The 23,638-nt window shown below is 36.2% G+C and overlaps 1 protein-coding gene across 4 annotated transcripts in view; it reads left to right on the top strand.

The window, feature by feature from the left end:
* The window catches only part of ATP8A1 (ATPase phospholipid transporting 8A1), a 222,317-nt gene that overhangs the window by 65,086 nt on the left and 133,593 nt on the right, over positions 1-23,638 (top strand). For 3 of the 4 annotated variants that reach the window (XM_027597680.2, XM_027597681.2, XM_027597682.2), the window contains 7 exons: positions 5,681-5,750; positions 6,785-6,912; positions 10,818-10,929; positions 12,487-12,652; positions 14,023-14,150; positions 16,795-16,872; positions 17,836-17,924. In XM_027597680.2, coding sequence (XP_027453481.1) covers positions 5,681-5,750; positions 6,785-6,912; positions 10,818-10,929; positions 12,487-12,652; positions 14,023-14,150; positions 16,795-16,872; positions 17,836-17,924 — 771 coding nt within the window. Of the gene's footprint in view, positions 1-3,110; positions 3,185-5,680; positions 5,751-6,784; positions 6,913-10,817; positions 10,930-12,486; positions 12,653-14,022; positions 14,151-16,794; positions 16,873-17,835; positions 17,925-23,638 lie in introns of all 4 variants that reach the window. The other variant, XM_027597679.2, reaches the window with a different exon arrangement.

Here is a 23,638-nt window from a genome sequence, read left to right as displayed (position 1 = left end):
TCGATTGGACTTAAAGGACTCTTTCATGTTTGCCATATAGAATAAGTGATAGGTCCTATACTGTGTAATTCAAGTTATAATTACAGTTAGGAGTCTACTCTCTCTGGATATGTCCAGAGACTTTTCTGTGGACCACTAACTCCTAAGATTTCCTGTCATTTCTATTATATAATACATGGATTGGGTTCTGTTCATTTTATCTTACAATCCTTGTTCATGATAAATTTCTTTATGATGCATTCATATATTCCTCCAAAGTTCCTTGATCTTTATGGTGCATTAGTACAAGAAAATGGATGAATGATTTCTTTTTTTGTCGTCATACCTTTTGAAATGCCATACTCTTCCAACCAAAAAACAATTATTTTGCTCTTTTAAGTTCTAAGACAGAATTTTAGATAATTTTTGTTTTATTCACCTTTACAAGAGTCATGAATTAGTATTCAGAACATATGGCACTGTTACCCTTTAAAGAATGTGATTTTCAAATGGTTTGGGGTTTAAAAACTTGTAAAACTAGTCCTAATATAAATTAAGAAAAACTGTTTTTTTTTTTAATATCTTAGAGGTTGTTTATCATCATTTCCTTGGACAGTTTTATTTGTAAAATCCACATATAATTATGGACAGTGTCCTTTTTTCAAAATCTGTTTAATCAGGTCATTATTTAAAGTGATTGGATTTATAACAAGTTAGTGAAACTTAACTGAGCAAATAAGAGTTATCTAGAGGTGCTGGTCCACACGTGGCTGTGTGAGAATGACCTTAACAGTGAACTTACTATCATTGTCTCACATCAGGTACTAGAGAAAGCTTTGCTCAGGAGAAGACAGAAAACCAGGGTTCTTCTTATCCTGGCTTCATGATTTTGAACAAAGTACTTAATCTCAGGTCTTAATTTCACATCTTTTAAAATGTGGAAGATGGAGTAAATGATCAAGCTCTAATATTTCCTGATTCTCTTTTTTATTAAATTCAGTAATCTTTTAAGTTTTAAGAATGCCTAGCCAACAGAACGATGTGTACTTGGTGGTACTAAGTAAAAGGTTGATAAATGTAGTAGATGACTGACCATCTAAATGTCCCATGACAAAGTTCAAAATGATTGTGAAGCACTCCAGCAATTTAAGAAAGTAATGATGTTTTCCTGATTAAACCTGTCATAGAGACATAACTTATCATAGAGAGTATCATGTATGTGAACCATTACAGTATTTATTTTTTATATGCTTAAAAGTATGGAGATAGTTGACTACATTGCCCTGACTTTATACTTAATTCTGAATTGAAAGTTTTAAAAAATATTTTTCATCTCCCTCTATCCAACCCCAAAAACTCCCAGAAAGCTCAATGCTCAAATTTCTTAAAGTTTAGAGCATTTTTATAGGAGTTATTTTCTCAACATTAAAAACATTCACTGGTGGCTTGTAGATATTGTAGTGTAGCTATAGATAGGGTAGATCAAAATAGTGTCTATATCTTTTTTTGTTTTTTGAGATTTTACTGTTAAGTAATCTCTAATTCCAAAGTGGGGCTCAAACTCACAACATCAAGATCAAGAGTTGCACACTCCACCTACTGAGTTGGCCAGATGCCACAATAGTTTCTATAGCTTAATATAGAATCCACAGAGATTAACTTGCTTCAAAGATTATTATTTTTTAAAAGATTATCTGATTCATTGCATTTAGTTACTTAGTAGCATTTAAAGTATAAAGCCTCTACCGTTACATATTTCTATCCCATTGGCAAAATACCACCTTTCAGGTTTGTTTGGTTTTTTTCTCAAAAGGTTTTGCATTACTCTTGTGAACCTGCATTAGCCTTATGACATAGGTAGAAGTTTTGGGATGCCTGGGTAACTCAGTTGATTAATCGTCCAAAATCTCAGTTTAGGTCTTAATCTCATGGTTGAGAGTTGGAGCTCTCCGTTGGGCTCCACACTGGTCATGGAGCCTTCTTAACAAAAACAAACGAACAAATAGGTAGAAGCTTTTGTCCTCATTTAACAGAAAGTGGAATCTCGACTTTAAGTCTTATTTTTTGCCATTTAACTTTAGCTGATGACTAGGTCAAGGTTGAGATACTTAATCCCTAATCTAATCCTTCATTATGCCACACTGTCCCCTATCAAAATAAGGACATGGTGATTTTCACCTGCAGGTGGGCACCACTTAACAGTAAGCATAAGCAACAGTTTATAATATTTTCATTTCCAAATATTTTTCAGTTATTAATTACAATGCACCTTCTTCGAGGTAGTTTGAAATTAACGCATGAACATTGTTGAAAGTTAGTGTGTTTCATTGGTTTTCACTTTGACGTGAAGAAACTGAGGTTTTAGTATATAACAAACAAATACATATATGAGTTTAGAAAGTATAAAAACCGAGTAAAATAACTCAAGCTGTTAATTCAGGTCCACACAGGTTCCTGGCATGTCTGTTTCATAAGCCTCTGAAAAACTTTCCCTGGATTCAAAGGCTTACCCTTCTAAGACAATGCATTACCAAGACTTTGTTAATTATTGAACAACTCAAAAGGCTGCAATTATGCCTTCTAACATCCTAAGATCCATATCTTTATAGCTTTGCATTAAAGTTAATGATATGTATACAGTTAACTTTGAAAATGTTTTGGAATCAGAAAATTTCTAATACTTGTCTTTTTCTTAGTGTGTGGGTGGGGGCAGGGAGGACTAGTACAGTATACTTGGTTTCTCAAAAGCCTAAAACATGGTTTCCACAATTCTTTCCTTCTTGGGTAGGAGTAGATGGCATGAGAGTGAGGAATTGGAGAAAGGAAAATCTATAAAATAAGTAGCTCTCTATATAAAATCATGTTTTTATTTGGTAAGAGAGTCTTGTGAATAAACTTTTGAAAATTGGGCTTAAAAGCAAATAATCCCTGACTATATCATGTTTTCTTGTGCCTTTAGACCTGATCAAAATAAATTTTGAAAAAATTGGCATTAGACATTTTTATTAACATGTATTATTTTCTATAATAATTTCAAACTTTCTGTCTCTTTTGTCCATTTGTTTGGTTTTTCTTTTTTCTGTTTTTCATTTTTTTTTTCCATTTTAATTATTTTAAACTGGGACCTGTAGGTGGCAGTAGGGGAAATAGTGAAAGTGACCAATGGGGAACATCTCCCAGCAGATCTCATCAGCCTGTCCTCAAGGTTAGAACCACTGAGTCGTACAGGATGTGTGTATGTGGATCCTCACCCTACAACAGAGAACAATTACACCCAAAGATGGTTGAGTTCAATGTCTCTTCCTTTAAAACACAAAATTTTTTATACTTCTTGGAGATAGACATTTTAAAGGCCTTTTATGAATACAGTGTTGAATGCTGTTTGTCCCTCAAGGGGGCAGATTCAGCTCCTATTGTTATCAATAGGAGTCTATTAGGCATGACTGTAAAGGTAGATTTTAATTTCCTATACATCATTAACATATATTCGTATTTAACAACATGCCTAAATACTAAGGCTGAATATAATACCTCTCCAGGATACTGTTTTGAACAGTGTGAAGCTTTTCATGAAATGAAGTTATTGAGAAATTTTGTCTTATTCTTATATTTGAAATTTTCTATAAGTCTTATAGAATCCCTTCAGCAATTATGACTGTAATTTGGGCTTATCTAGGGTTTACAGAGGACCCCCTGCACAAAGCTGGATGTTGTACATTTTGTACTGCATGCTTTGGGATCCGTTTTATCCCACTTGTAACTAGTGACAAAGTGCATGTTACTGTGATAAAGTTCAGCTGTCTCCTGGTGTCTGTATTGTGATATGCATCTTGTTTCATTTTTCCCACTTACTAATCAAAAAGCCTGCCTTGCCTTTCTGACTGTAGTTTGCGTTTTGGATGTCACCATAATTTGCTGAAATATTTATTACCTAGCATGACTCCTTATGTAAAACCTCTTGCTGCTTTTTCATAGCACTATTAAGAACTGCTTCAGTAACAGCTGTCTTAAAGGATTAAGAATGTTCTGAATTTGGATGCCTTTTATTGGCCCCACTTCAGATAGAAGTCAGCCATTTGACTTCTTAACTTCCTAGCCATTTAAAGTCCCAGAAGAATTGCTTTGTGGGAAAAAAAAAAAAAAAAGGAATGTTAGTCTCATTTTAATGTGAGAATGGCTTTGGATATATTGATCAGTAGTATTTTAACACATTTTACTGCCAAAATATAGAATCTGCATTGTTCACTTAGCATTTGCTTGTCATTGTGCTTCTATATTATCAGAAGGTATGTTTTATAATTTCATAAACCATTTATGTTTCAAATGTATACATGAGTAAATTACAAATTAGTAACAGTTACCAGAGCCAGATTACTATTGTGACAGTAATAAAGAGCAAAATGTTGAATAAGTGACAGAATGAAAATACAAATATTAAAAAACTTCTTCAGTTGGGAAAAAAGTATCAGGCTTTATGGGAGGGGAAAAAAAAAAAAGTCCATAGAGTAAATTGAAGAACTTGCCAAGTGACTTTAAAATGAATCTGTAAAATATTTGATCAGTGACCATATGTTTCAGCAATTTTCACAAATCTGCAGGCCACACAACTAAGCCACATGCCCATTTCTGAAACTTAGGATTAGTCTGTTTTACACATGTACAAATTGAAAGTTGATTAGAAGATTGCAGGTGTTTGGAACTGACAAAATAGTTTCTAACTTTGAAGACATATGCTAATCTGAGATTACATTTGGAGTTACTTATATGATGTTAATTAGGTTTACTGTATAACCACCTGTTCATGAGATTGACATCACTGCAGAACACTTCTGATACTCGAGGATCCGATTATACAAGTAGATGGCAAATTCACCTGTCCTTAATTGCTGGGCATGTAAAGTCAGTTTGTGAAGGAGAAGGATATAAACAGTCTGGGGTACACAGACCCCTGCCACCATCCGCTGCTCACCACACTTCCCAAAAACACTCTGGTGGGGCCTCATGAAGTGGATCTTCTAGGTTCTGGTCAAGGAGCAACATGGCCAAGTTGGCTTGCTTTAGTTTCTCCCATGAGAATCTCTGAAATGACCTTAAATAGAACAGGAGCAGAAAAAAGAAAACAGAGGGAGAAGAGTGTTTATCTACTTTCATTTTAAAATCTGCTCATACAGTTTTTTAAAGTAGCCTTAAAATGTAAATATGATTCGTAGCATTCTATTCATCTTTTTTTAAAAGGTAGTAAAGGCAAGTTTGCGGAAGCAGCAATCTGGAGTTTGCTAATCAAACACTTTCCTTAACCAATTTATACATGGGCTACAAGCATGAAATCTCACTTGGTATTTTTGAGCTGAAGATAAATCTGGACACAAACTACTTTACATTTCAGATACAGTCTGTGTTGTGTCTATGGATGAGCAATTTAAGTATCCTATGGCAGGTCTAATCATTTACATTATCTTGAAGATCAGTACTGATGGTCAGGAAATTGCTTTTTGGTCGTTCTAGCTGGAAAGCTGATCCATGGATTGTTATGCATGGGTTCTGCCTCCCAGCATTTAGCAGTTAGAATGAAAATCATCAAGAAACTAGATGGCTAGAACTTTGGTTAGAACAACAGGTTTCAGTGAGTCTAAGCATTTAAATTAGTTATTATGTTTTCCTTCCCCCACTAAATCTTTTGCTTTTCAATTTTAAACAACAGCGAGCCCCAGGCCATGTGCTACATTGAAACATCCAACTTAGATGGTGAAACAAACCTGAAAATTAGGCAGGTAAGATCTAATTCAGGTTTGCTGATTTATTACATGGAATCAAGAGCTTTATTTCTGTTATTGTCTTGAAGTAATTCTCTCTAATTGCAAATACTTTCTCATTGAGCCACTATGAGGATACATCAAGTATAATGGAAGACTCAGATTTACTTGACTGATTAACTGTGGTCCATCATCTAGATACTATTTGTAATATTTTTAATATTTGATGTAATAGCCAACAGTGGTAATAATACTAGTAGTTCTGAGTGCTTTGACAGGGGTTCACTTTTTATTTTCCCTATTCCCCTGGACCAAATCATGGTTTGGCTTTGCCATATTGAAAAGACAGAGTTTCCATTGCTTGTTCTAAAAGTCTCACTAATCTCAGGGAATAGTTTTAGATTTCTATATTTGCTTCACATACCATCCCTGACAGAAAGCAACAGTCATTTAAAGAGACTTTAAAAAATGTACTCTCTTGGGTTCTAGGTGGATGATGGAAATAACAGTGGGAAGGTTGGGATGTGGTAGAAACAGGTCATCGTAGCACCTGAACTCAGAGGGCCCTGGGAAACAGGGGCCTGTCTACTTCCAGCTAGTAGAATCTAGTTGGCCAGAAGGAAGAACCATTTCTGAGTTTTCCTTCTCTGTGGACTGAAAGAACAGAAACATACTCTTCTTTGGACATAGATTCTATTTATTTTGCATTCCCTTTTTTGAGATTCAGCAGACAGACTATAGTGCTAAATATTAATTTTATTTTTGGAAACAAACAGTTCTTTGAGGACTTCAAAATATCTTTGCAGACAAGTTTATAGTCTCAAATATGTTTTCAAACTTTCACGAAAGCTGCCCTACTCTTGTGTTCAAGCAGAGAGGAAGGTATCCCCTTAACTATGATTTGGCAAAGAGTATTGTATAAGGGGGGAGACTTGCTTATAAAATAGTGGGATCTCTTAGATCTTAAGGCCCAGATGAATTCAGAATCCCCCCTCCCTCACTCCCACATGCAACTCAGTTAATCTTTTGCTTATTTAAAAATTTCTAAACAGGGCTTACCAGCAACATCAGATATAAAAGACATTGACAGTTTGATGAGAATTTCTGGCAGAATCGAGTGTGAAAGTCCAAACAGACATCTGTACGATTTTGTTGGAAACATAAGGCTTGATGGACACAGGTACGTAAAATTGGTAAATTTTCATAAAAACACAGAACTCACTGTGTCTCAGGTGTATTGCTGAGTGTTCTCCAAGCCTGAGTACATATTCTTTTCTCATGCTCTAAGTTTGAATGCTCAAAGCATCTTTCTTAAGCATTTCTATATTACTTTCCAACAAGAGTCTTTTTGCAGAAATGTTAGCTCTCAACACTATGCATTTGGTACAGCTGAAGACTTCCTCAGGATTCCTGCCAAACAATTGTCCTGTTTTCAGGGACATTCCAGGATTCTGGCACATTGTTTAGTAGCTTATTCTTTGGCCAGAATCCTTATGTTATAGGCCTATCTGCAGTCTCCATGGCTTGGGTCCTTACCTGTGATCTACAGGTGCTTCAAGGAGTTTAGACTCTACCCCCAAGGAGTTTATTGTACTGGATAATTTCTTGTCTTCTTCTCTGTATCATTTCATATGCTCCTTTCTAGGCCGTGTTATCAATTGTATTTATCTTTGCCATCACCTGATTCCTGTTCTTCTTCCCTTCCCACTTCTCTTTCCTGCCTCTTCCCTCATTGATTCAACCAGTATTAAACACCTAGTGGACTAAGCTAGTTACAGGTGTTAAGGAGATTGCAACAAACAAAAGAGATAGATAGACCTGCCTCTGTGAGCTTACTTTCTTGCAGTAAGGGAAGGGCAAACAGACAAACAATAAAATGATAAATAAGAAAATTTTATACTGTGTTAGAGACTGATAAATGCTTTGGAAAAAAAATAGCACAGGACAAGGCAGATTGGGAGTCCTTGGGAGGGAATCACTTTGAGTTAGGATTGTTAAGTAAGTCTCATTCAGGAGGTAACACTTGAGCCAGGTGAGTAGGAAGTGAGGAAGTTAGCCGTTCACATATCTGAAGGGAGACAGAAGGAATAGTGCCAATTATTAGTTAGATTATTATATCATCTTAAAGTGGGAAAGCACCTGGAGTAGTTATGGAATTTCATGGAGGCCAGCATGGTTGGAGTGGAGTCACCAAGAAAGAGTAATAAAAGAAAGACCATGCAAAGCTTTGAAGGCTATTGTAGGGTGTTACTCTGAATGAAATGGGGATCCATTAGAGGGCTTAGGGGGGATACCAGCAGTTCAGTTTTGGACTTAATAAGTTTGTGTCAGGGAGGCAGATGAATATGTAAGCCTGAAGTTTGGGATAGAGACCTGGGTCATGAGACAGATTTGGGAATAGTTGGCATAGATAATTAAAGCCATGGAAGTAGATGAAATCACTGAGGGTGAAGGGGTATGGATAGAAAGGTAAGGAGTCCCAAGGACTGTCCTAAGTCTCTGCAACATTAAGGCTGAGAAGAAGAGGGACCAGCCAAAGAAACCAAAATCAGGTTGGTAGGAAGGCAGCCAAGGTAGAGTGAGGAAACTCTACCAAGGCAGAGGGAGTGACTAAAGTGGGTCAGATGTTGCTGCTGGTCAAGTGCAGTGAGGCTGAGAATTAACAGTTGGATTTAGCAAGTAGAAATCCTTGAGCTTGGTTAGAACTGGTGGAGCCTGAGGAAGTAAGTCTGAGATAGTGGATAGGGTGGAAAATACCAGGGTGAGACAGATTTTCTGAGGAGCTTTGTTGCAAAAGGGAGCAGAAATGGAGTAGCACTTGGCAGGAAGGGTGGGGGTCTTTCCAATCTCCCTCTTCTTCCTCCCTTCCCTTCCCCCCCCCCCCCCGACTCCTCTACTTTACAATATACCTTACCTACCAGGTAGATGTAGTGGACAGCTAAATGCGCTAGTTCCTTCCACCAGCCTGAGAGATTGTCAGTGCTTTCATTATTTTGTAATTGCATTATTACAGTATTTGGATTCTAAAAGACATTTGAAATATACCCTAAACTGTCATCGTCATTCTGATCCACCAAAAACTTTCCTGTAATTTGTGAAGTAATTATATATTGTTCTAAAATTTGCACAGAGTGACCTCACAAAGTGAACATATGTTATAGACTAATAATAGAGTTGGCCCTTTATATAAGTAATGTTTCTAGAGTCTGACATTCCTAACTGGCCCAGTTCCATTTCTTATCAGTTCCCCATCAAAATCAATGCCAAGGAAATCCACACAGTGGAAGAGAAACTTTGTATGATCATGCCAAGATTTAGGGTACAGATAGAATTTATATAATATGCTTTAAAATATATGAAAGGTGGAAACGTACCTTGTATTTGTAGCACATTTGATGTTTACAGTGATTACCCAGAGCTCTTGGAACCCCTTTGTTTGGAATGAGTGTTCTTTGATTCCATTATTAAGGATGAGAGTCATTGTCTAATGCCAGAATTTTTGGAATTCCAACTCTGATGAAATCTAATAACTAATTCTTGTTGAATCCTTACAATTAAAAAGGTTTTTGTTTTTGTTTTTTTTTGCTTTTGAGGAGTTTGTACCTAATTCCAATCAATCCACACCACAAATGCTGAGGTGACAGTTGTCCTATTAGACCCCATTGTATATGTGAGGGACAGTTGGCACATATGTACCCCAGAGCATAATCTAGCAGCTTCCCAAGAACTTCTTGGAAATGTGCTTTAGACCTAAGGTCCCCTCCCAACTCTGAAGTGCACCCCAAATCTTGAGATATACACAAGAGGGGTTCCCTTCCAGATGGGTCTGAAAGGCATGCTGTTCTACAGAAAGAATGAGAATTATAGACGCTGGATTCTTTTTCTAAATTGACATACACTGTTTCCTAAGGGTTTCTTTAAGTAGAGGCCTTCAGGTGCTGTTATTACCCACCCATCTGGATTGATTTCACTTGAGCCAGTGACCCTTGCATAGCTCCTGAAAGAAGGTCCAAGGTCCAAGCCACTACCAGCTTTAGACACCTACCAGACCAAAAAAAGCCCCCCAGAAATGAAAGATTCAACCTCACTTTGTCTCTACTGGCCAAGAAGTTCTGTGTTCTCTGGAGACTTTTCTTAGGGAGGTTTCCTTCTTTTTCCAGAAGTTTTTTTTTTTTTTTTTTTAATTTTCTTTATATTTGACATTTCTTTCTTGCTTTTTTTATACTAAAATGAAGACATAGTGATAGGAATCCTTGAACTGTTACATCTTGTACATTTCCATCAAGAATCCCACTATATCTGTGATAACTTGTACTGTTCTGATATCTCTGTGTGAGGTTGTGTCAACCAACAACCTACCATAGTGGGTAGTTTTACCAAGAACCCACAAAAGACCCAATGTGGCCTTTATTCATGAAAAAATGTGGTTTAAATGAAATGGGATGGGTATCCTCAATTTGCTGTCATTTCAGAAGAAAGTTTAAGACTTGTTAGATGCTTATCATTGATTAGAAACTTATTCACAGTTCTTGGAGAATTGAAATTCAAATACAAAAAATTACCCTAGAGATTTTAAATACAGGATTTATGTCTGTAGGGTGGGGATGGCAATGTAAATGTATGATGAGATCTATGTATTTACCTTGCCTTGTCTATTTTTTGAACCTTTATTATGCACAAAGCTGTTTTTAATTAGGTGTGGGAGGGGGAACAGATCCCCTAACCTCACCACTTCCAAACATCTCAGAGACCTAAACAGACTTACTAAATCAAGAAAAGTCTTAAATAGGTTTGAAAATTAGCCTCTGAATTCCAAAACATTGCCTACTATCTTGGATTGTGAAGTTGTAGGAAATGGCTGGTTGGGTGCTAGGGAGAAGAAACCGAAATGCTTCCCTCCAGCTGTCCTTGTGTAAAAAAAATATTATTCTTACTGGTAGGAAAATTACTTATTTTTCTAAAAATAAAGTAAATGTGAGAAGGGCTATTTTAATAGCAGAACCTTCATTGGAACTATGTAGTAGCCATAGAATTCTTAAGCATTTTGGAAAATGTTGTTTCTAATGTCAACATCATCTGTCATAGCACTGTCCCCCTGGGAGCAGATCAGATTCTTCTTCGAGGCGCCCAGTTGAGAAATACACAGTGGGTTCATGGAATAGTTGTCTACACTGGACATGACACCAAGCTGATGCAGGTGGGATTTTTTATCTATGAAAACCTTGTGGACCTATTCTCTTGAAAATGCACTATTTGTAGCTCTCTATGCAGTAGTCCCAAACATAGCAGACCATCTGTCACAGATTTCAGAGCCCCACTCTGTACATTCAGAATCTCGTTCTTCAGTGTTTGGGGCCATAAAATGGCTCATGCATGCAAGAATATGGGAAAGTTTCATCAGAGATCAACACTGCGTGAACTCTTAATGATTTTTTGTATCGGTCCTCTGGCAACATTTACTCACCATTGCAGTGGTAGATACTAGTTGTCTATGTGCTGTGAGTGCTCTACATTAAAGTGTTTGTCTTATAATTTTATTTTAATACAGTGATCAAATTTTAGAACTGTTTTCATTTTTTCGTAAAATTAAAAGAAGGGGGGGCGCCTGGGTGGCTCAGTCGTTAAGCATCTGCCTTCAGCTCAGGTCATGATCCCAGGGTCCTGGGATGGAGCCCTGAATCGGGCTCCCTGCTTGGCAGGAAGTCTGCTTCTCCCTCTCCCACTCCCCCTGCTTGTGTTCCCTCTCTTGCTGTCTCTCTCTGTCAAATAAATAAATGAAATCTTTAAAACAAAATTAAAAAAAGAAGAATTTGTGAGCCAAATGTTGACCCTTTTTTGGTAACATTTTTATGTTAAGCCATTTCTAATCAGCTTTAGTCTTAGCACTTGTAATGTTTACACGTGCCTGAGGATGCTTCTTCTCTGTCATAATATCATGAGTGTTCAGGGGTTAGATGGGTGGGCAAAACTATTTTAAGATACTAAATGAAAATCTGCTTTAAGGTCTGATAACTTTGGAAACTGTAAAGTCATGGAGACATTATTGACAGGCATATGGGACTGCTATTAATGATTCTACCCTAACCATAATGATTCCACCCTTAACCATTTTATAAATTCTGTAAACCATTATTTTATATCTATGATGACGTTTAATTTTCTGTCCCATGGATGCCTTGGTTAGCAGTGATGTAGCGTGATCGCTTTTATCATTAACCACAGCTAAGGAAACTTACTTCTGTTATTCTTTATAGCCAGAACTACTTAGATTGTTGCTGTTACTGAATGCCACCAGAAATCTGGAAACCAGAGATCCTTTAAGCCTACTTTGGAACTTCCAGGTCTCTGGTTATGGGTGCATAGGCCACCTCCTCTGTCTCTCTTCCTGAGCTGAGCTGTTAAATTCATCTATCCTCTTTGCTTAAGTAGTCAAGTAATGCCTTGTTCATCTTCCTGCCACAAGCAAAAGTTATGTCTCTAAAAGTATTATTTCCTTCTCTTCTTATTATTGTTTTACATCCTAGAAAAAGGCTTGGTGGTATAGTGGCCTTTAGGAAAAAAAAAAAAAAAAAAGGTGGTTAACATTTGACAGCTTATGACATCTGTGATTTTTTTCCTGTACGATTTTCAGGTGCCTACCCATGTCTAGATTTTGAGTTGTGACTGACTTTGTCATCTTCATCAAAATACCAAATACACATTACTAAATCGATTTGTACACATTTTTTATTGTTCATCTTCTTTCTTTTTACAGAATTCAACAAGTCCACCCCTTAAACTCTCAAATGTGGAACGGATTACAAATGTACAAATTTTGATTTTATTTTGTATCTTAATTGCCATGTCTCTTATCTGTTCTGTGGGCTCAGCCATTTGGAATCGGAGGCATTCTGGGAAGGACTGGTATCTCAACCTAAACTGTAAGCATTAAAGTGCCTATGGTATTTATTTTTTCTTTCATTAAAACATGTGTTTGTTTCACGGCTGATGGGATTTCCTATAATTCCTAAAAAGAAAACCTTATTGCCACGATAACTGGGCATTTAATTTTATTTTTCAATGCAATTTCCAGTAAAAGAAAGTAAAATGTTGTTAGTCTCTAAAATTTCAGAATCCTTAAAAATATAATGATTACTCTAGAGTAGTATAAAATGATAGGTTATTAATATTATTTTTGTGAATGTTATTCATTCTTTAAAAATATTTTCATACAAGCGGTTAGATAGCTACCAGTGAATAAAGCAGATTGATTATATTTAAAGCACATGCTTGTAAAATGTTTAAATTTACTGTACTTTCATTTGAACTCATGAATGCAGTAAATTCCATGTTAATGGTCATCTTGTCTTAGGGAAAATCCAATTAAATAGGTTCTTTTTGGACTATCTATCCTTTTACTATGGTGGGGATGTACCATCCCTGAATATTTCTGGAAAATAAGTTTGCATTGCCTTTTTTTTTTAATTTTATTTTATTATGTTAATCACCATACAGCACATCATTAGTTTTTGATGCAGTGTTCCATGATTCATTGTTTGCGTGTAACACCCAGTGCTCCATGCAATACGTGCCCTGAGTACTTAACCAATAAATACTCAATTTCCAAAAGCGTGAAAGCAAATTCTAGTAAACCTTGTAGCAAAATTGATTTTTTTTCAGTTTTTATCATATTGATTTAGTTTGTGGCTACCCCAACTTTTTTTTTACATTGATTTACTATCTCAACATTAGAACTGTTAGGACTCCCATTAGTTTGTTTCTTCAGATACTTTACGGTGTGTCTGCCATAGTGGTTCTATTTTCATTATTGAAGAGGAAGGGTATAATTTGCCTAGGGTACAGCCCTACATTGTTTTTGCTATTTGGGTTAGTTTTGCTGCTGTTTTGTTTGATTGCTTTTAAGGCATGCTTTAAATCAGAAGTGCTTTTTAAGAATTTACATAACAGTGATTTTGCCCAATGGAGAGTTTACATTTATAAACCCACAAAACTGTCCCCGATATCTCAAACTTCCTGTTTGGAACAGGATTTGAAATACTGAGCAGTGCTTTCCTTCGTTCTTAATAAGCCAAAATAGGTTCTTAATAGTACTAACAACATACGGAACACAGAAAGTGCTGCTCCATCCTGAATGTATTTGAGAATAAGGATATGCTATCAGCACAGTGTTCCTCCCGAACTATCTAGACATGTTGTATAATATGTAAAATTTTTGTTAGGCTAAAGTTCTGGTCAGTGCAAATGAAATCTATAAAACTACAAATGACTTTCTTCCCACCTCCCCCAACAGATGGTGGTGCTAATAATTTTGGACTGAATTTCTTGACCTTCATCATCCTTTTCAACAATCTCATTCCTATCAGCTTGTTGGTTACATTAGAAGTGGTGAAATTTACCCAGGCATACTTCATAAATTGGGTAAATATGAATTATTATTTTTCATCATTCTAAATATATGTTTTGTCTTTTTTGGCGGGGAGATAGGGTCTTTGAAGATCTTAATTTTTTTTTTTAGTAATCTCTACACCCAATGTGGGGTTAGAACTCATGACCCCATGATCAAGAGTCGCACACTCTGCCAACTGAACCAGCCGGGCACCCCGCCTCATAGTGTCCTTTGATCTCTCAGAAACAAAATTTTAATTATACCTTACCTTTTATTGACTGCAAGATGACATTTCAAAATATTTTTGACTCTAATATAATTATAACAAATTCATTTGACATGTAAAAATCAATAGCAAAAACTCTTTATCTCAGAATCACACAAGTTTACAGACCGGACATTCTGGGAAACTAGGTCTCCAGTTAAGGAACCCTATTCTGGGTTATATAGTGTGTCTTGGGGAAAAGGAGAACCATGAGCTTTGGAGTTAAAATACCTGGTTTATTGTTGTAGTTCTGTATTTACTAGCTGTGTGAACTTTGCCAAGCCACCTGAATTCTTTGAGACTTATTTTCCTGGGCCTTTAGATAGGAATGATAAAACATGCTTTACCAGCATCTCATGGTGGTAATATAGAGCAGAGGAATCTCACAACATAGCAAACAGCCTCCTAAACAATTGAATACTGTAGAAATAATACTGTATTCACTGCTGTCATGGTTTATATACCTATGTAGTTTATTTTTCCCCACTGTAAACAAATTCAGCTATGCTTAATATTTTTCTTCTCAAATTTTTTTTAATCTTGGAAAAATGTGCTAGATATCTGTTTCCTGAATATTTTGTTTATAAAATGTGTTGTTGTTTCATTTTACCAAAGTTAAAATTAATGAATTTATGTAAATTAAATAAGCCTTCAGACTTAATCTGCCAGAAAGTTTAATTCTTCTTTTATTTTGGGAAATTTTGGTATTATCTTTTGATGTTATCTTTTTAAATTATTTAAAAGCCTTTCAAGTGAACAATATTAGGATTTTTAAAAATATAACTGGTAATACTTTTGCCACTGCTCATTACCTTCCCATGGTAAATGATCCACCTCAGCTGTCAAATTGCCTAATTCATTGGTAGAAGACCAGTATAATTTAGAAATCTAAAATGAGCTGCAGTTGTGGCGTATTTCATGCAGGAAATGTGTTGCTGAAAAATTATGTAATAAAATTTGTGTAAATAAAATTAAAACCTTTTGAGGTGTCCCACTTTACAATAAGAAACCATAAGGGGACTCATTTTGAAAATCAAATAGTCACTTCATTATTTTTTACTTGGATTTTCAAAAATAATATTTGCTTCAAATAATGACATAATTTGAGTGTTGGAGCAACCCAGCAGGCTTATCCTTTTCAACCACCTTTCTATTATACAGAGATTCTATAACATTGCTGACAGTTCTTCTCTCACCAGACAGCTCTTCTGTGTGTGGAAATGAGATTAATAACTGCCCCCCTTTGATACTGGTTCTGCCTGATCTTTTATGAAAATGTCTAATCGTGTTTCTGAATGATAGCCTTGCAAAGTATTAGAACGCAGCTGGGGGTGCCTGGGTGGCTCAGTCGGTTAAGCATCCCACTCTTGGTTTCAGTTCAGGTTGTGATCTCACATGATCACATGTGGGTCGTGAGATCAAGCCCTGCATCGGGCTCCGTGCTCATTGCGGAGTCTGTTTGAGATTCTCTCTCTCCTTCCCCACCCACTCGCACGCGTACACTCTCTCTCTAAATAAATCTTTTTAAAAAAACAAAAACAAAAAAAGACCTCGGCTACTATGCCTATTCTTCTATCACATCTTCCTCCATCTCTTTCTGTTCCTTATTAGACTTGATTTCCAACTTACTCCCTGTTCCATTCATTCCTCTCTGAACATTGCTCAGTTGTTTAATATCCTTCTTAAAACATGGCACCTACAAGTCAACAACCTTCTTCAGAACTGACGCTGATCAGTCTGAAATGCAAATGTGGGAAAGATCAGAATTGTCCTTTCCTTTGACATGTGAAAATCAGTAAACCCTGACTTGCCAATAAAATGGTGTACTATGAAAAATACTAATTCTTACAGGCTTAATAGTCAAGCCTCATAATGTTTGGGTACAAAACAAGCACAAATTGATACAAAAGCTGTACATTTTTGTTTGGGTTTTGAGAAGTGCACTCCTGCTTTCAAGTATATACAGTGGAAGGAACTTGAGCCAAGAAAGTAGAACCAGATAGAATCTCTTAGGTACTTTTTCTAGGGGTTTAAAAATCTTAATTATTGGAGCAATGTTACCTGCTCTTATTTTAGCTACATTAAGTCCTTTATATTGTGTCAGACACTTGAGGAAGCACTTCATGTACATTATTTAATCCTTACCACAGGTCACATATCTAGAAAATGGTAGAATTATGGAAAAATCAAGATTGCCTGATTGCAGAGATATGCTCTAACTGCCAGGCTGTCCTGCCCTTACTGTGAAATATAATATTCTATACCGAGTACTTCTCAGGGAAATCAACTGAAATGGTATAAGATGACAAGATATGAGAGTGGTTTCGTATTATAGCTCACTAGTTAAATAAAATTTCAGTAATCTCTTGTTACCAGTTGCATTTAGTAATTTCTTTTATTTAAAAAAAAAGGATCTCGACATGCACTATGAACCCACAGACACTGCTGCTATGGCTCGAACATCTAATCTGAACGAGGAACTTGGCCAGGTAAACCGAATTTCTTGTTGATACGTTAAATGGGAAGTCAGATTCGTTGTAATTTCTGCCATATGTGGCAACTTCATATGAATTGACAGCTCCTGATTTTCCATTATTTGAATAATCAGCATAAATACATTGTTGGTACATAATTATCATTTTTAGTAAATGAAGTTTTTAAAACCTTATGTAAAACCTATTTTGCTCTCAGATAAGGCATTGCACTAAGGGATTTCCTTCAGTATATAATCTGATTACTAGTCAAGTATTGGCTATTTTTGAGTGATAAACCCTCAGTATTAAAATTGCTCATAGCTTTTGACCAGAAAGGAAGAAAAAATTAACTTGATCGCTGATGCTGTGTAAGTCAAAGTATGAAAGTAATCAAACAGGAATTTTAGATTCATAATTTACACTGTATTCACATATATGTGTATCTTTGTAATCCATATTTACATACTAGCTCAGGAAAAATTCTTATTCTGTATTTTTGCCATTTGCTAACTCTTACTTTTCAAATAACATTTCGGCCAGAATTATCCTTTTTCTTACCAATCCGGATGTTATATGAAGTTGATTGCACAAGCCATTACTAATTCTGTAATTGTTATGTTGAGAAATCCTGGTAGATGTTTTAGTGTTCCATAAATGTTAAGTAACAGTAGTGGCACTTTCTAGTGGAAATTCCGACTATGTCAAGGCATATTTCTGTATGGCTGCAGTTTTTCTAACCATCTTGATAGTCTTTACTGTTCATACATGAAAGGATTCATTGCTAAAGTACTAAAATAAAAAAAAGTTGAACATATTCCTTAATGTGAAGAAAATCACCAGTTAATGGCATTGTGCCCCTATAATATAACAAGATTGATTAAAAAAAATTTATTTTTAAGGGGTATTTTCCCCCTCTGTGAGAGACTGGCATAAAAAGACTTCTGAAATTTTAACGAGAAATTTTAAACTTTTTTTTAGGTAAAATACATATTTTCTGACAAAACTGGTACTCTGACCTGCAATGTAATGCAGTTTAAGAAGTGCACCATAGCTGGAGTTGCTTATGGGTGAGTTTTTTTTTTCCCTTTATTTAGAATGTGAAACACACATTTATTTAGTGCTAATAGTTTGGTGTGTTTTGAGAATTCTTATTAGGGGAAATTTTTTTCAACATAAAAAGCCCCTGTTTTGACTTCAGCATACATGTATGTTTTGTGTTATAGTTTGAAGTTGTTTTTCATTTGGAATTACCTATGAGGTGGAGGTTCTACCCAGTAGTATTTCCATGTTTAGAGTTGCTAAAGGTCTCTATCTGGCTCTGGTCATGAAGTAAAAATACAGTTCCCTCTACATTGCCATGGAGTTAGAGTACAATGTCATAATAACATGCAGAGTGTCCAGTTTTCGAGTTAAAATACTGTTGTTTCTATGATAGTTATCCCTTTAGTTTGTTTTTTCTTATACTATCTCCCCTCTTTGCAGTCACAGAGCAATCTAAATTTCTGATGGTGGGAAGGAGGTAGGAACACGAAACTCTTAAATCTAGGGTGTAATGAATACCCTCAGAAACTTTTATCAGGTCCCTGATGTCCTTTAGAATATGCTTGTTAAGAACCCTTTTATTTCTTTTTTGTAGTTATGTTTACCTAAATCGTTCAAAAGCCTTCTTTTTGAAATACCTTTTTAGGACAATGTGAGAAAATTAATCTATACATTTCCTAAAAGGATGTGATCAAAAGATGAAACTTTCCTTGGTTGGAGTGACCTTGACCGTGACTATTATCAAATTTTCCAACTATCTTTATCTATAAGTGAGACTGGGAAATACTGATCCCTTAGCCATTGAAGCAGGGGCACTTGTGTTGGGGTTTTCTGGTTTGTACTCATTCTTCCCCACTCACACTCTGTCTCCAAACCATAAGCGAGTATAAAAATAATGTATTGAATTTTGAAAATGCCTTAGTTAAAATTAGAAATAAATAACCATTTGGTAAAAAATTCTAAAAGCAAAAGTTTCTCTCCTATACAAGGGTCTACAAAGAGGAGATGGAGGCAGATACCCTTATTCTTTCAGTTAGCAGAGAATGTGACTAAAATGGACTTCAAACTGTGTGTGTAAATGAAGCCGAAAAGACCTTTGATTGAATGGCTTTTTCACACTTGCCAAGACGGGTTGTTAATTTAAGAAGCACACTTACTGTTTCCAGGGCTGCATGCCATTTTGCATCTTTCCTCTATCTGAGACTACCCCACCTCCCCTAGAAAAGGCTGTCCTTACTCCTCCCCACCAATAGCTACCAGCCTTGTAATTTGGTTAGCTGCTGTGGAGGGGGTGATGCAGACACACTTTTTGACGTCATGCGTATTTGACCCACAAGAGAAGGAAAGGCCTATGGTGATTCTATTTATTATGTATTTGTTGTATATAATACAACATTTGTTGTATTATACTTGCTGACAGATTTATGAAGATTGTTTTTACAGAAATTCTGCATTGATAAGTGAATTTGAGAGTGGTGTGTTTGATACTTGACATCCTTTATTTTGCCAGTTTCCAATTGAACAAGCAAGTTTTTCAAATGAGCAAATATTGATTGTGAAATCAAAACAGAAAGATAGAATGAGATCTAGCCTTCCTCCTGCATTTTTCCAAGTTTTTTTCTTCTTCTTGCAACAAGCCCTTAAACACTTCCGGGCAGTAGTCCTAAAGAGTAGTGTTCTTTCTGGATCTATTGGTGATAGTATCACTAACAACCATTATATGATAGGGTGGGTTTCAGATTGGTAAATATTGAAGTAGTATTAAGAGTTAAGAACTGTCATCATTTAGATTAAGTTTCCAGTAAAACAAATTTCCTCTTGGGCAGATAACATCTCTTAATATTGAGGTGCAGCCATGAGACATGACCTCTAGTCTTAGCTTTGTCACTCATCTACCATGTAACTATCAATAATTCCTTTCAAATATTCCAAACTCCTTAAAATGAGGATAGTGAGATAAGATGATCTCTGAAGTTGTTTTCCAGGTATAAAATTCTAGATATAAAAAAAACATACATGAGAGACTATGGACTCTGAGAAACAAACTGAGGGTTCTAGAGGGGAGGGGCGTGGGGGGATGGGTTAGCCCGGTGATGGGTATTAAGGAGGGCGGCACGTATTGCATGGAGCACTGGGTATTATACGCAAACAATGAATCATGGAACACTATATCAGAAACTAATGATGTAATGTATGGTGACTAACATAATAAAATAAAATTAATTAAAAAACAAAAGCATGTTTTATTAGAAATAAAAGTTGTTCCTTTGGTTGCAAATCTTAACTATATAGATAGAAATACATTTCTTTCTTGGGTGATATAACATGTTTTTGAGAATACCAGAAGCCTTGCTGAGTGAAGTGAGTTGTTAAACTGCTTCCGGTAATCATGTAGTGTTGTGTATGTGTGTTTAGGATCCTTAACCCTGAATTTTTATCAACATCCCCTCCCCCAAACATCCTGATGGACATTTGGGATGTCAGCATTGTATTGTAGAGAGTGGTTGATACAGGAAGTTGTTGATACAGGAGACTTCAGATGCTTAGGTGTTTACAGTAAGAGACACACCACTGTTCGTTAATTCCACCAAACTCAGCAAGAAAAGTAAATACTGTCAGCCATCTTTCTGTGGGAATTTCCTCTGGCCACTCTTGGGTTATCGGAAGCCAGACAGGGTAATAATATGGTTTTGCAATCCCCATTTGCACGGTAGCAGTGTTAACACTTGTTTAATATGGGGAACTATTATGCACACGAACCTTCAACTCTAACAGAAGAAAGCATGGTGTTTATCCAAACCAGGAAAAGGAGAACACCCTACATTTTCATAAACTAACAAATGCTTTTGGGGTTACAAATTCAGAACTGATCCTTGTTCAACATTTTTTAAGAAGTAAGATAAAGCCTAGTTTTACCCTAGGTAGAGTCAGAGGTGAGTTCTGTTGGCTTTTATGGGTTTGAGAACAAGACTTGAAGTGTCTTCATTTTTGTCTAGTATTCCTTAGGTTTGTAAGAAGATAATATTTAACATTTAAAACAGTGCTTCAAAATTTAATCTTGGTAATTTTTCCCTAATTTCGCATAACCACTGCCCAAATTGGATTCGTGATGGGCAACAAAATAAAGATTTGTACATACTTAGCAGCGATGATTATTTTGTAGAGTTCACCTTTGTCAGAGATACTACTGTGTTTAAACTTACTAGATTGTTTCATTAGATCTTTGATTAAATGTAAATTGATGTCATTTCTAAATTTAACTTATTACAAACTAGAAATTCTACTGTTAAACATTTGTTAAAGTATCATTTCAGCAAATTCCTTCCTGTAGGGAATGAGTCAGTTTTATCAAAGTAACTGGAATACCAGGAATGGGTAAGGAGACTTTTATGTTCACTAGCTAGGACTCTCAATACAGCGAATATAATAGACTATAATCCTAAGCGTAATCTTTGTCGGTAATTTGGACCTTACTATTAGAATGAGGTGATGAGCTGGGCAAAGCTTTACACAGTACAGTCTCTAAAGTTAAAAAAAAAAAAAAAAATTCTAGTAAGCCAACTAAAGAGTGATTTTTGTTGCGTTAGTCATTTAATCAAACATTTCATTGACATTTTCCCTGTATGTAAAAGATAAATTTTCTTAAAAGCAATCTGTATGTATATATGAATATGATATATGAACCGCTTAACATGACCATATTTTGTTTAGTAATATGTTTGCTGAAAGGATCAGTACTTCAAACTGAGAAGAGATTCATCACAAGAAACCTCACAATTACCATAAAACTTAGCCCCGAGGTCTAGATTATACCCAACAAATTTATCTTACTGCCCACCATGGTAAGAGCTGGGTAAACACCATTCGTTTGTTTATTTATATGCTTCAACAAATATTTTTATCTCCTTCTGTGTATGTGGCACTTTGTTAAATGATGGGATTGTAATGATCAGCAAAGTTCACATGGTTTCTGCCCTCCTAAAATTTATAGTCTAATTGGGGGTTAATGGATGTTAATTAAGTAATCAAAGATAAAACACAGTACAGAGGTCCACGTGAGTCTGGGGTGGGGATTTGATCAAATCAGGCAGGTCAGGGACTGCTCTGGAAGAAAGTGATCCTTGAGCTGAGATGTAAGAATGGGTTTGATTAAGTGAAGAACTTCCCAGGCAGATACAGCAGTATTGACATGCACACAAAGGCAGATGACCAAATAGCACATATACACCAGAGCTGCCCCAGCAGCAGTCCTGGGGAAACTCATGCAGACAGGTGCAGTAACAGGTGTGTGGGTCTCCTGCTGCTCATCACATTCTGAATAGCATTTGCCAGGGCTGGACCCGACCCAGGAGAAGGGACCCTAAGCCTTGAGCTTTGCATCTTTTAAGCTATATGACTTGAGATGCACTTGCCCCTCTCCTGATGTGAGATCGGGTACTGCCGTCCAACCTGGCAGATCCTTAGCACAGTGTTTTTGCTTGGGTAGCACTGGCCCTCCCCTGGTACAGTCCGGGGTGGAGGGGCTTGCGGCTAGAGTCCAAGCCTTGAGGTTGATCAGAAGTGATTGCCTTCAGCACTGGGCTGCAGTCAGTTTCTACAGAGTTTTGCAATAGGTCATCATTTTTTCTGGGAGTCCAGCCCACAGGAGGCTTGGTTAGCCCTTCCTCTCAAGCATCAACAAAAGTCATTTGGTACAAGAGAGAATAGTGAGTAGAGGGGACTGCCTTCATTGGGACTAAAGACAACGGATACTGCCCTGGAGGCGGTCTCATGCTTCGGAGGTAGAAGAGGTGCCTTCGAATGATGAGGCTTGTGTCATAGCCAGTTTGGTGGAAGGGTAGAGGGAGTGGAATGGACACTGAGGGAGTGAAAGGACTTCACTGAAAACTCTTGTCAGAAACAATGAATGACTCTACATTTACATTACTGAACTCTGCATTTTTTAAACTCTATCGATAGCTAATAAATTTAATTTAAAGAAAAAATATTGAATGGTCATATATAGTGAAAGAAATGAGAGATAAGAAAAACTTTTCTGGCTGCTAAGAGAGTAGATCTTAAATTTTCCCGACAGACAGACGGACAGACAGACAGACACACACACACACACACACACACACACACACACACACACACACAGTGGCAATTATGTGACAGATGTGGAGGTGTTAGCTCACACTGTGGTGGTGATCATATCGCAGTGTATAAGTGTATCAAATCATGATGATGTTGTATACCTTAAACTTGTGCAGTGTTATACATCAATTATATCTCAACAAAGCTGGAAAAAATTTCAACAATAAAAAGAAAAATAGAATAAATACAAAAAGAAAAGAAAATCTACTCTGCCATGTATCTTCTGGCTGAATACATGAGTGGCTTGTTGAAACAAAAGCTATACATCAGTCAGACTTTTCCCAGTGCTCAAATGAGCTAAAGGATGAAATTAAAATTATTGATGAATGTGTTCTCTGTTTGAGATAACAAATGGCTCAATGAGTGAATTATAGTTTAAGTGAAAGATTTTGAGGATCAGTTAATCTTTTAAAATGTGGTTCCTTTTAATTATAGAAATGTAATTAACTTTTACTTTAATATATCTGTTTAAAGACCCATTACTTTATGGTAGTCAAATTTATTTCTAAAATGTACTTGGCAAATTGTATCAGTGATAGTTTGTTCCTAGGTATTAGTATGTTTGTTTCATTAAAACACTTTATTCTGATGATATAATATGTAA

This window comes from Zalophus californianus, chromosome 2, assembly GCF_009762305.2.
Source record: "Zalophus californianus isolate mZalCal1 chromosome 2, mZalCal1.pri.v2, whole genome shotgun sequence".
NCBI lineage: Eukaryota > Metazoa > Chordata > Mammalia > Carnivora > Otariidae > Zalophus > Zalophus californianus.
The sequence above is the reverse complement of the archived record's forward strand: the minus strand, read 5'-3'. Positions and strand labels throughout refer to the sequence as shown.